This window comes from Rutilus rutilus (genome assembly GCF_951802725.1).
Source record: "Rutilus rutilus genome assembly, chromosome: 15".
Lineage (NCBI taxonomy): Eukaryota > Metazoa > Chordata > Actinopteri > Cypriniformes > Leuciscidae > Rutilus > Rutilus rutilus.
This window is the reverse complement of record NC_140220.1, coordinates 12120982-12134444: the sequence shown is the minus strand read 5'-3', so window position 1 is coordinate 12134444 and position 13463 is coordinate 12120982. Positions and strand designations below refer to the sequence as shown.

General features: G+C 38.0%; 1 protein-coding gene across 3 annotated transcripts in view; it reads left to right on the top strand.

Annotated features, from left to right (window-relative positions):
* fam49a (family with sequence similarity 49 member A) overlaps positions 1-11692 on the top strand; it is a 38482-nt gene extending 26790 nt beyond the window's left edge. The window contains exons 2-12 of one of the 3 annotated variants that reach the window (XM_084431674.1): positions 2308-2362; positions 6262-6342; positions 8621-8742; positions 8860-8965; positions 9068-9204; positions 9314-9391; positions 9491-9607; positions 10173-10252; positions 10617-10743; positions 10831-10901; positions 10999-11692. In XM_084431674.1, the coding sequence (XP_084287800.1) occupies positions 6273-6342; positions 8621-8742; positions 8860-8965; positions 9068-9204; positions 9314-9391; positions 9491-9607; positions 10173-10252; positions 10617-10743; positions 10831-10901; positions 10999-11062 (972 nt within the window). In that variant the 5' untranslated portion in view covers positions 2308-2362; positions 6262-6272 and the 3' untranslated portion in view covers positions 11063-11692. Of the gene's footprint in view, positions 1-2307; positions 2363-6261; positions 6944-8620; positions 8743-8859; positions 8966-9067; positions 9205-9313; positions 9392-9490; positions 9608-10172; positions 10253-10616; positions 10744-10830; positions 10902-10998 lie in introns of those variants that run through there. The other 2 variants (XM_084431675.1, XM_084431673.1) reach the window with 2 other exon arrangements.
* The last annotated feature ends 1771 nt before the right edge of the window (positions 11693-13463 follow it).

Here is a 13463-nt window from a genome sequence, read left to right as displayed (position 1 = left end):
ATGTGTAATTCTGTGTAATTCATTACATTTACATTACATCAAAGCGCATTTACATTGAAGAGGGGAATCTCCTCAACCACCACCAATGTGCAGCATCCACCTGGATGATGCGACAGCAGCCATGTTGCGCCAGATCGCCCACCACACACCAGCTTACTGGTGCAGAGTTGTGTAGCTGACCGTTCTAGCGCAATAGGCCTCTAAAGAGAACTGAATTCAGGATCGCATGGTGTAGAGAAGCAGCTTTCTGTGTGTGCTTTGGGTGTGTCATTCAGCGCGAGTAACACATTGAGATCGTTTTCCTGTATTATTGCACTTAATAACACCTAATTTAAAGCATGTCCTGCACTTTATTTTCTCATTAATGCATGTTCTTTTTGTGTAAAAAAAAAAAAAAGACAAACAGAGCCTAAAACTAACTTTTTGCCACACCTCCCAATGGCCGGTAATAATTTGTGTATGCTAGGCCTACTTCATTTACATTTTTAAAAAATAATTCAACTTCGTGATGCATCATAAAAAAAAAAATATATATATATATATTCCACAGCTCTTGTTATTTCAGTGCTTTTTTTTTCTTCAATTTACGCAATCTTTGAATTTCTGCTTGTTGCAGAGATTCTCACATTTCATAAACTGAGCAGAAATGTTCAATTTGAACGCTGATAATCTGAGAGCCGGGATTCTCCCTGATTCATCCTTTCAGTTTAATCTCAAATGATAACTGCTATTCAGCATAGTGCAGCTTGTGTAATTGGGGTCACTGGAAAATTCCATTGCGAGTTCTGAAAAACATGTTTATTCTCTGGGAATTCTCTTTTCCTGATTCCAATACCTGGACCTACTGAGAGGGAAATACCACAGATAAAATATCCCCATGCTGCTTTGACCCAGATCATCGTGGGCTAAAGATCCTACCAAGATAGTGTGCACTTTTTGGTAACAATATGGAGTCAAAAACACAGAAAGAATTTGTCTATCATGGTGTTTTTCATTCAGAAATTCCACTGGTTTTGCAGAGCATGGAGAAGACAGGCGTACAGTGATGACTTCTTTAGTGAGTGAAAGGTGCAGAGGAGGAGGGAAGGGAAGGGAAGACCACTCATCCGGCTCATGCGTTGAGCAGCCGTATGCCCATATAAGGGCGTGTGACTCCATGGCAGAGTCCCCGTGGGGTCTGTTCATGCCCTGTCCTCAGGTTTGAGGAGGGGGTGGCGAGTGTGAGCACTATGCACACTGACAGATGGGAGTCGAGCCAGAGGGAGGCACTTCTTTATCTCTCTATCTGTCTGTTAGAAGTTGGGTTTATTAGCACCGTTGCGATGCGTGAGGGCAGAAGAGGCCGCTGTTTTAACTGGGATCAGTGATCTTAATCTTCAAAAGAAAATCAAGGAAAGAACGTGTAACAAGACCGCCGTCTGGTGGGAGGGTGACCGTGAGTATCAGTTTGTGCTGACAAAGGAGGAAAGAAAGCTCATTTCAAGCCTTCGCAGGGAAAAAGGTCAACACATGTTGATATCAGCCCGTCTTTTGTCAGGGGAGCTCTATAGAGACCTGCTTTGTAGATGAGTTTATCATGAAGGCAGCTTCCTTTTTCCTTGACAAATGGATTGTTAATTTGGCAGCTTAACTTGTGTGACAAGTTTTTTTGGTTTTCGCCATTCTTTGCTTGCTGCTGCTATGTTGTTTGAATGTTGTTTCTTTTCCTTTTCCGTATTGTTGAAGATGTAGGCTACATAAGCACTTATGATTTGTCTGTGATGTGTTGAAAGACTAAGTTTAACAACCAATGATAACCATACCACATTGTATAAAGGTGCTGTAGAAACAGTATGCATTGCTGTCATGTGCATATGAGCCTCTTTAGAGAGAGTGTCTCTGATGGTTCCTGCCCTCCAGTGTTTTTGGGTTGTCATTAGTTACACTTGGCTGAAATTTCTCTAGATATTTAATCCCCTACTTAACATAAAACAGCTGTGAAGTGCATTTTAAATCCCACAGAGAGCTATCCATGATAAATGTATTGAAATGACTGATTCGTGTCATTGTTTGTTTATAATCATTATATAGCACATTTTAATCTTGTTCCACAGTGACTTGTTTCCCCAACAAGAGAGCGGTGCATTCAAACTAGATTGCAGTATATACACCTTTATAGTGAGATGATTTTTATCACAACTTGCTTGAAATGTGAGAAACAGAATTACCGTTTACATTTTATGCTGTCAGATTGATACAAAATATGTGGTTTGTTTTCCTCATTCAACACAACTTGACTGATTTGGCTCTGTATGTTTTGTTTTTCAGAATCAAGAATCAAGTGGATGATCTAAAAGCAAGCATACATTCTCCTCCAGAAAAGGTAACGCTGAACAGCCTTCCTTGAAGAGGCATCATGTTAATAACGGCAATATCAGATTTACAGTCACGATTACACTTCGATTAGGCTTGTTTGCTGTGTCTGCATAGGCTCAATAAACTCTGCTCCTCTTGCCACAGTATGTAACATTTCCGTTCTGTGTAAGCAAATGAGCTTAGAAACAGCCAGACGTTATTACAATAAACAACTGCTGTAAACTCTGAATGAGAGCTGTGGTGTTTAGCCTCTACAAAGCAGGAAGTGTTGTAGTAGTGTAGGCCGGTGCCTCTCGTAACATGAGGAATTGATAAACACAAACACGCTCACTGTGGGAACCCCATTAGGAAGTGAATAAACCAGTAATTTGTGAGGTTGTTAGTATTGCGGCTGTATGCAGGACCTGAGCAAGACCAAGCTCTGTTTAAGCCCAGCCGAGATGCAAAAGTTCATTTACTGCTCTGTTTATGAGCTGCTCAGCAGGCAGAGGCTAACAGAGGTCTTTTCAGCCACGGATAAAGTGGATTATTGTTCTGCTCGCATGGCCTTTAATTGCAGCATACATGGTTTAATTGCGAAGGACAGACGCTTTTGATTTTATCTTATTCCAGAAGCCATGGGGGTCTCAGCGTTAATGTAGACCCAGTGCTGGGCTGAACTTAAAGGCAGAGTTTGTCCAAAAATGAAAATTCTGGCACCTTACTCACTCTCTTTTAGTTCCAAACCTGTATAAATGTCTGTCTTCTATGAAACATAAAAGATCTTTTGAAAAATGTCTCTCTTTTTTGGCCATAGAATGGAAATCAATGGGCTCCTCTGTTGCTTGATTCACAATGTTCTCCAAAAGATCTTATTTTATGTTCAGCAGAAGAAAAAAGTCATAAAATTTTGGAACGACATGAGGGCGAGTAAATGATGACAGTTTTTATTTTTGGATGGACTAATAAGACGATCCCTTTAAATCTCTTCTACCTGTGACAACTTGCATCCTGTGACAAAAAACATTGTTATTAGTTTGCATTTTAAAACCATACACGTGCAGCTAGTACTAATATCATGAACTAAATCCTGCACCAATTATTAAAATTAGGCGGTTTGTTTTTACTCTAGATTCTTTAAACAGGAAGTTATTTTGTGTGACACTCCCTCGCCAACTTTCCTTGTTATTCCGGTATAAAACATGTACTCGTACCCCTCACACTTCACTTTTTTTCCATACTGGCTCTCAAAAGCATGCAAGAGCACTAGTGAAATATTCGTCAAAGAACAAACTGAATTGGTTTTCATTACACTGCACAAACGACTGCCAAGGCCCCTCCAACATTTTTACAACATACGGTCACCTCATTACTAATGCAGGTCAAGGCCTGTGTGCATGGGTTTTCAGATGCATTTGTAATGTTTTTTAATATGCAGATTAGAATGTGGGCAGAGAGTGCTGGGTTTGTGCATGTTGTACTGTGATGATTCACTCTGTATAATGAATAGGGTGCATAATGATGGGCACACACATGCACGCTCACACAGACATGGCTTAGAAATGGCCAGACTGTTCTGTGCCCGCTTTGTTTCACAGCCACCAAAGTGACAGTTTCTCATGCTTTTGCAAGTGCAGTTGTTCCGATGGTTGAAGCACTTTAGGTTTGACAGGAAGCTTGTTTGAATCGCCTGCACTCATGTGTAGCGGTTAACCACATACAGCAGAAACGGTATTGTCTTCACATCCTCTTGCGCAGAAGAGCATCTATTCTAGAGGATCAAACTGACTTGAGTATGTAACTTTGTTCAAAAGAGGTTGCGGTTTTATTTATTTTTATTTATTCTTTTTTTAACTTACTGATAGATGTGCTACACACTCAACCACCAATTTAATAAATATCCTAGCTAAGATTAGATTCATGAAAGTGCCAAGTTTTTGTCTCAACTACTGTACATCTGCTGTTAGAAGCTGAGATTCACTGGCACTATTGCCAGATAATGATGATATTATTATAGTGAGCACTTGCTCCCTCTGCTGGAGCAGTGACGAGACACTGCCATATATTTAAGTCACCAAGAAATTGCGGCATTTGTTAAAAATGATTTATCTGTGGCCATTATTTTTTTCATTCATGTGCCCTCATAATTTTTAGTCTTTGATGTGAACCAGTGCGAGGGCATGACAATAATCCTTCCCCTCCAGCCTGTCAATCACGAGATCGCAGTAATTATTTAGCGACGATTCAATCGATTTTCCAGTGCATAAAATCAAGCCCTGCCCTACATTTTATACGTCACAATAGGGGTTATGCTCAAAAAACTTCTGTAATCTGTAAAACGGGTCACATTGCTTCCGGTTTGGGTCTTTTTATGTGCTTTGTTAAATATAGAGCTGTTTTACTCGAGATACCTTCAAAGGAGTGAGCAAAGATGCACATAACCGATGTCCATCCCATATGCAAGTTGATATCTAAAAGTTTTTTATTTTTCTTCTCAATAACATTTCGATATTTAAATTGCATAAAACGCCAACGGTAAAAATAACTATACATGTCACCGTCAGTTCATACTGCTGTTAACACTTTCTCTGACAAGCGGATGCAATGATGAGAACTGTTTTCCTGTTCATTCATGTGAAGTTCAGCATAAAGCCTATAGAGAAGAAAAGACTATTACACTGTTGTTTCGTGATGACTTCAATGCATTGCAGCAATGATCACCTTTGTAGCACTGACAGAAACGATAGGTGCATCCCAATTCACATACTTTTGCTTTATTGTATGCTGTTTTGCAGTGTATATATAGTGCGGGTAGTGTTCAGATTTAAAATTCCAAAAAGTCGCATTTTAAATACCCGGATGATGCACTTAATTAACCGATAAAAATAAGGCACTGTCCCAAATGGCACACTTCATATGTCTTGTCAACTTACAATGGCTGCCTCGTGCACGTGTCCGTTAAGTCCATGAGACCTTAGGGTGTCCTGTTTGTCAATTTATGTTTCAGAAGGGTGGTAACGAGCGAGTCGATATGCACCCTCGATACGCATATTTGCCGAGCCCGTACTGAAGCGAGCTCCGGAGTAGACTTCTTTCTGACAGTCAATGTGGCGTTACATCATAAAAGTAGGAAGACCGTGAGTGCTTAGGATGCCATTTAGGACCGGGCCCAGTGTGGAATGTTAGACACTTCATGCACTCAACTGTTGCAGCTTTAATTACATAGCGGGAGGGGCTATTGGACCTCAATTTTGAATGACAAAATAACCTTACATACACTACACGGTTGAGTACATAGTGTATAGTGCGTCATTTGGGACACAACTAATGTCACCGTTCCAATCCCATGAGCTCTGGCAACATGTGGACAACATCATGTGTTTATAGAGTATGCACTTGTTGTGCCTGCCTGCATAATGATATATATGCTATAATAGAGTAGAGTTATAACTTTGGGAAGTGATGAAGCATCTCAGTTACTCCATAACAATACTGGAGTGTGATTTATAACAGCTGTTATAACCTCATTTGAAATGACAGCATTTACTACAAACTATTTTATTCACTGGCTGTGAGGGAACAATCTCTTAAGTACAAATGAGAAGAGCAAAGTAAAATTGACAATGTCTTAAGTCTCTTGTGGGCTACATGCTTTTCCTGTTTTCAGTTATTTGGTGTTTATTAAAAGGCTTATATGCACGTTGCATTTAAAAAATAGTTAGAAGTACCAGCATACTCCTTTTATCTGTCAGTTATGTGCCAATTTAGAGTGCTTAGATTTTCTAGAACATGTTACTGTTAAACAAGAAGTATATTACAGCTCTAATTGCATTTCTCACCATTCTCGCTATATTGTTAATGAAGTCACTGTTTTTTTTATTGTGATTTCATTTGTTTTGTTTTTTTTCATCATTATATCTTGATTAGGTTTCGCTGGAATGGGTAATCTTCTAAAAGTCCTTACAAGGGAAATAGAGAACTATCCACATTTTTTCCTGGACTTTGAAAGTAAGTTTTGAGGAGAGGTGGAGTCTGGGGTTGGCAAGACTCTATAACCAGCTGTTTTTTCCCCCGACAGTGGCAGGAGGAGCTGAACTGATGGTCTCAAAGCTCTTATGAGACAGTTTTCCCTCTTTGCTTTCTTGTAGTGAAAGTTTTATGCTTCCTGCTGTCCAGGGCTGCATTTCTCAAAAGCATTGTTAGCCTAAGTTGATCGTAGAGAGAGCATTGGTGGCAACTCACAATGCTTTTTGGAAACGTAGCCCAGAGCAGTTGCACTGACACTTTGTCTAAAAGCTTGTCCTGCGATTTAACTACAAAAAAAAATAGCTGATTTCTCAAAGTATAAAGAGAAAAAAAAATCAATTTTGTCCATGAGAAGCTGAGGGAATTCTGTATGTTGGAGCATGAGAATCACTCTTTAACGCTCAGCTTGACTTCCTGATTACTGTCTTTGACATGCAACACCTTTCTCTTTTTCTCTCTTTCTGCCTTTTTTCTTCTCTTTCTCTTCTTGCTTTTCTGTTTCAGAAACCAATGGGGAATCTGTTAAAAGTGCTCACTTGCACAGAGCTTGATCAGGGGCCAAACTTTTTCCTTGACTTTGAAAGTGAGCAGAGCTTTTGCCTGGCCTGGTGTCTGTCACTTTTTCCAGCTACTAACATTTTGCAAGTACCATTGTCAGAATTGTCCTTGAAAATCTGCTCGTCACAACGCAACAGCAAAACAGAGCTTCACAATGCTTTTGCATGTGCAAATGCTTTGTGCAGATGAGGGCAATATGTTTGCATCTCTCATATTTTTACATAAAGTCTTTAATTCAAAAAAAAAAAAACCAGATTCTGAAAATCTGATTTGTTGTTGGCAGCCTAAATGTGCATGACTTACCTATCAGTGTTTGTAACTAACCCCATATCCAACATGGCTAATATGTATGTCTATGTTGCATGATCCATTCTCTTTAAATGATCTCCTTACTCTTTGCAGCTCCTGCTTGTTCTGTGATATTTTTCTGGTCTCTGTTTTTGTCTTTCTGAAATCTCAGAACTTTCAATCCTTGCCCTCTGTATACTTATCGAGTAAACATTTAAATCCTGTGTGACTATGTACTCAAACCCAATTATATTACACTAAACATTGGATTTTGATTATTTTTCTGTCATAAACTTTGAACAGAGCTTTACCCAAAATGTTCAACATTTCCTGAGTATTTGCTAGCTTTGAGAGAGAACTAACTGAAGTCGGGGTGTTGTTTTTTTATTGTGATTCAGTGGCAATAACCCATAAACCTTTACTTTTGAAGTCTCTGAGAAATGTTGAATTATTGGGAATCTCTGGTTTAAAGAAAGCAATTTTTTTTTTTATATGCAAATGTCACAATTATTTGTTTGTTTTTGTTGTGACAATACAGTGCCCCTAAAAATATTTGGGTGCTTAAGCCGCAACTTAATGTATGAATGTTACATTACATTAGATGACAAAATATCAAACCAAGTGTCAAACACAAACCATTTCACCTGAAAAAGCAAAACATTTCACTTGACAAAAAGATTTACTAACAGCTTGCGCCAGCGCAAACCCTATTGTGACCCTATTGTAACCCAAACTACTGTCAGGATTTACTAAAGACACGCAGTGAAAAATGAGTGCAGAAAAGGCATGAACATGGTTATTTTTGCGGCTGACCTTATTGCATATACATTTGTAGGAGTTTCCCTTTCAGACACAAAATTTATGGTAGGAGAGCATTTAAATGAATCATGCAAGGTTAATTGACTATGGCATGTCTTAAACCAGATGCTAATTTGTGTTGCTTTTGGTAGATTGCGTTGGTCATTATGGAAATGATCTGACTCAGTCCGTGTTCTTTAATTTGCGTGTCATCAGTAGATGAACTCTCCACTCCCATCTGTGCTTTTTTGGAATTGTGTTATCATGCTAATTTGCCCTGTTTAGTAAATCTGGCCATATAACTCTAAAACAAATGATGTGCAGATCAAAATTTAAGTATTTGGCCACTTTCTGGTTGTTAAATTTAGTGGTGGTTACTATTCTAGGACACCTGTGTGAACTGGAGATTAACCTATGTAAAATAAAATAAATAATGACTTAGTTACAGACCTACTAAAAATGAGATGGTGAAAATGGCTGTTGGAGATATGTAGAGCCAAAAAAGCTCTATCCTCCATTTGTTTGCAGATGCCACTTGGTTTGGTATTATATCTAATGCTGTGTTTAGTGCATCTAATAGTGTTTGGCAGTGCATAACGAAGTTTGTTTGTGTCAGACGCACAGCCGACAGACTGTGAGAGAGAGGTGTGGAACCAGGTGAATGCTGTTCTCCAGGAGTCAGAGAGCATCCTGACCGGCCTGCAAGCCTACAAGGGGGCGGGTCAGGAAATACGAGATGTATGTCAGATTGTAATATTTCTGCTTTTTCTTTGTGGGTCAATCAGTTGTTTAAAGCATTTTGTGGGTTGTATTTCTCATGCCACTTTAAAACATGTGATTTGTTTGTCATTTTAGGCAATACAGAATCCTAATGACATGCTCCTTCAGGAGAGGGCTTGGAACTCTGTGTGTCCCCTTGTCATCCGCCTAAAGAAGTTCTATGCTTTTTCATTGAAACTAGGTACACTATTCATTTAGAATCACCTATAGCCACATATTTTCTCCTTGACCAGTAAAAATGTAACGTAAGCTCTGTGTATCCTCTCTCCTATCTTTCATGTAGAGGAAGCACTGAAAAGCCTTTTGGAGTCTCTGACGTGTCCGCCGTACACTCCTACTCAGCACCTGGAGAGGGAGCAGGCCCTTGCTAAACAATTCGCTGAAATCCTGCATTTCACCCTCCGCTTTGATGAGCTTAAGGTGCCAGCTGATTCAATGCTTTCACACACCACTTTTCATATTAGGGGAATAAATAAATAAAAAAACTATTGATTGCTATTACTATTATTAAAATGTGTAATTTGTTTAGATGAGAATTCCAGCCATCCAGAACGACTTCAGCTACTACAGAAGAACAATCAGTCGAAACAGATTAAACAACATGAATGTAAGTGCAGGAACATGAGTCATGACATGACGTGCAATATTCTGTGAACTGCAATTTCAATGTTCATGTGCGTGTGTTTGTTTTTGTTCCTGTATCAAGCTTGATATTGAAAATGAGGTCAATAATGAAATGGCAAACAGAATGTCTCTGTTCTACGCTGAAGCCACACCTATGCTGAAGACCCTGAGCACGGCAACAACAAACTTTGTGACGGAGGTACTGCCTGCTGTCCTTCTATTACATTCTATTTCATTCTCTCGCTTTTTCTACAGGCACAATTTTAGCTCTTTAGTTTCCCTCACAAATACTGTAGAACACTACCATTCAAAAGTTTGGCAAAGACGCATTAAATTGATCAACTTTTACACTGACTTTTACATTTTCAAATAAATGCTATTCTTTTGAACTTTCAAAGAATTCGTTGAAAAAAATGGACCACAGTTTCCACAAAAATATTTTAAAAAATTCAATATTGATAATTGCAAATGTTTCTTTGCACTATATTTGAATTTTCAAATGATCCTTCAGAAATCATTCTGTTTTACCATCACATCAAATAAATTGCATTTTAAAATATATCAAAATAAAAACATTTATTTTAAATAATAATATTTCACAATATTAATGTTTTACTGTATTTTTCATCAAATAAATGCAGCCTTGGTGAGCATAAGAGACTTCTTTCAAAAACCGTACTAATCGCAAACGTTTGAACAGTAGTGTATAATAATCAATATACATGCGTTTGCTTGAATTATTCCTATGATTCTTTTCTCTGTAGAATAAGACATTACCTCTTGAGAACACCACAGACTGCCTGAGCACTATGGCAAGTGTATGCAAGGTCATGCTGGAGACACCGTGAGTACCTCAATGCTTTTTTTAATATTGCTGTTTTAATTAACATCATATTTCACATATGTCTTATCAGATGCCTTAAAAACAATCCAATAAAATCATGGGAATTTCTATTCTAAAATGTAAAATGCTCAAACATTTCAACGGCTATTGGTGGCTGCTTCTGTACAGTAATAACTTGCTGATAACATCAGTCTGTCCGCTGAAGAAAACCGCTTGTGTGACTCTTTGGGTGGCAGTCAAGTATGCTTTTCTGTTGATTAAGCATTGACAATTGGAAAGATCATGGAATTTAATTTGTCTGAAGGTGTGAAATGCCTGTCTTGAAGTATATCATTGTAACAATGAGCCCTTGTTCTGCTAACAGAGAGTACACGAGTCGGTTCAACAGTGAAGATACACTTCTGTTTTGTATGAGGGTGATGGTGGGGGTTATTATCCTCTATGACCATGTGCATCCTAACGGTGCCTTCAACAAATCCTCAAAAATTGATGTAAGTCTGCATTCTCATATTTCCCACATTTGATTGTGTTTAAAATGACTTTTCCACCATAATATGTGATGTACGTACTTTTTCTAGATGAAAGGCTGCATTAAAGTCTTAAAAGATCAACCAGCAGATAATGTTGAAGGTCTCCTTAATGCCCTCAAGTAAGTTTCCCTTCCTGTTCTTAAAGACATGTTCAATGGTTTGTATTTATTTTTTAAATCTTTTTTTCTTTTTCTTTTTCTTTTTTTTTCTCCAAAGGTTCACCACAAAACACCTAAATGATGAGTCTACTCCAAAAAATATCCGAACGATGCTCCAGTAATGGTTTTAAGTGAAGTGGGTCAATATTCTGACCTCAAAAGATGTATATGTTTACATTTATTTAAGGACTTGATGTTAATACTTGGGTGTATTTACATAATCATTCCCTCCAAGTTACTGCAATGTAAAGAAAGCAGACCTTTATTCTAAACAAATTGCCTATACTGTCGACAAGCACAAATGAATAAAAACCAAGCAGCCTTATGAAAATTCATGGAGAAAAAAAATCATTTGCCATTTTGTTTTCAAATTAATAACAGTGATCATGTTAACCAAAGGGGCTGATGCATTGGTTGTGAGTTACAGTGAAATCATTGGCTAAAGTGTTGTCAATATTGAATTAGTAAAGTGTGTTGGGATGATTGTGCTTTTGTATTTTGTATTAAGATGAGAAAAGACCAGTTCAGTTCAGAAAAATACCATAATGTGATGTAACCAAGTTTTTTTTTTTCTTTTTTTTTTCTATTTGTTCCCAAATCTGTGGTTTGGCTGAAGGTGGAGATGTCAGCTTTTATTTTTTGTTATTACGTGATGTGTGTTCTTCATGTCTTTGTGCCTCTTTGTTTCTAACATATTCAATACTCATCAATACAGCTTTAAAATCTGAAATAAAATTGACATTTTGATTATATTTTTGATTAATGTTCTCTAACTTTGAAAAAAAATATTATGTGTGATATTTTGGGTTGTGTGCGACTAATTTGCAGTCCACACTGGTCCAGTCTGGGTTTTCCAAATATACATGTTTGTGCTCTATTTTACAAAGATGCACTACTGTTCAAAAGTTTGGGGTCACTAAGGTAATTTGGGGTCAATAATTAAATACTTTTATTCAGGAAAGATGCACTAAAATTGACAAAAGTGACAGAAAAGACTTTTTGCATTGTTACAAAAAAAAATCTATTTATTTTCTATCTATAACCCTGAACAGTTTGAACAAGTCATAAGGTTGAGCAGGAACTGCACTCATTAAACTGATTCAAGACCCAAATACTGTGAGGTCTCATTTTAGAATGCATGTCATTTTTAGTAGTTAAACTATATTGACTGCAAATCACACTGATAATGTTTCAACACTGGATGGCAGTGTTTCACTACTCTCACTTCACAAGACAAGTGAGCATCCCTCCATTTTTTTTTTTTTTTTTTTTTGTCATTAATTATTATTGTAGAAACATTTCCACTTCGACAGTAATTACTGATGATCACTAGAATTTCCTAGCAATAATGTGCCATTTCATTTGATTTTCTCTATTTCATCAAATTTATTACATGTTCCATTACACAAGATTCAGAATGATTCACATTCGTGTTGTGAAAAACACATGCAGGCAATGCTCTGAACGCTTTTTCATGTACTGGATGACTAGCCAGTTAAAGTGCTAATGTGTTTTTGTAACAGCTTAGAGCCGCTAGAGGGTGTGAACTGAGAGCCATGAAAACAGGCCCTCGTCGATGCAGCTCGTACAGCAAATGGGATTAGAGACTCCCATTTAGTGGTCTCTCACTCTGGTCTTCAGCCCAGGTCTGAAAACCTTCCATCTCCGGAAACACTAGAAGTAATCCGTTTTATAAGTCTCTCAAATATTGTGCAGGCTGAGAGGCGTTAACAATCATATCATGAGGATAGTTTTATGTGGGTGAGTGTGTAATGTGTGTCCAGGGGTGTTTTATTGCGGTGTCAGAACTGTTTCCTGATTACGAGCCTCGAAATGTGCATAAAATTACAGGGAAATGAGCCTTCACAAATGTCAGCGGTATGTATTAGTAAAAAGAAAAAAGGCAAGAAACACATATGGCAGGCTTAAAGAATTTCAGGGTTATTTATGCCTATAAAAATCCTTTCGTTTCCCGATCAATCAGCAGGGCAGAATGTAATTTTTGGCTTTGTGCTCTAGCAGAGATCAAGCCGTTAAGAATTAAGTTAAGACCACGATGTCACTGTTAAAAAAATGCCTACGATCGATCAACGAGCGACGTCTCGTGGTTCCATCACAGAAAGCCACAAAATCACTTTCCAGAACATTCTCATTCACAGGTCCATGCTGGTGGAACACTCTCCCCACCCTCATCCGGAATGCAGAATCCCTGACAACATTAAAAAAACAGCTGAAAACCCATCTCTTCCGTGAGCACTTAACTTCATAAAAAAAAAAAAACTTTCCCTTTAAAACCTCACTTATCGGGCTTATGCTACTCTGAATAATGCCTGAACTTCGTATTTTGAGCACTTCTTGCGTTGTTGTTGTTTTTGCCTCTTCATGATGACTCGCTTAATTTAGTCCTAATTTGTAAGTCGCTTTGGATAAAAGCGTCTGCTAAATGACTAAATGTATATGGGGCGCCGTTTGTAAAGCGGCTCACGCTGAAAATAACAGCAACATTTTGTCACATTTAGCTTC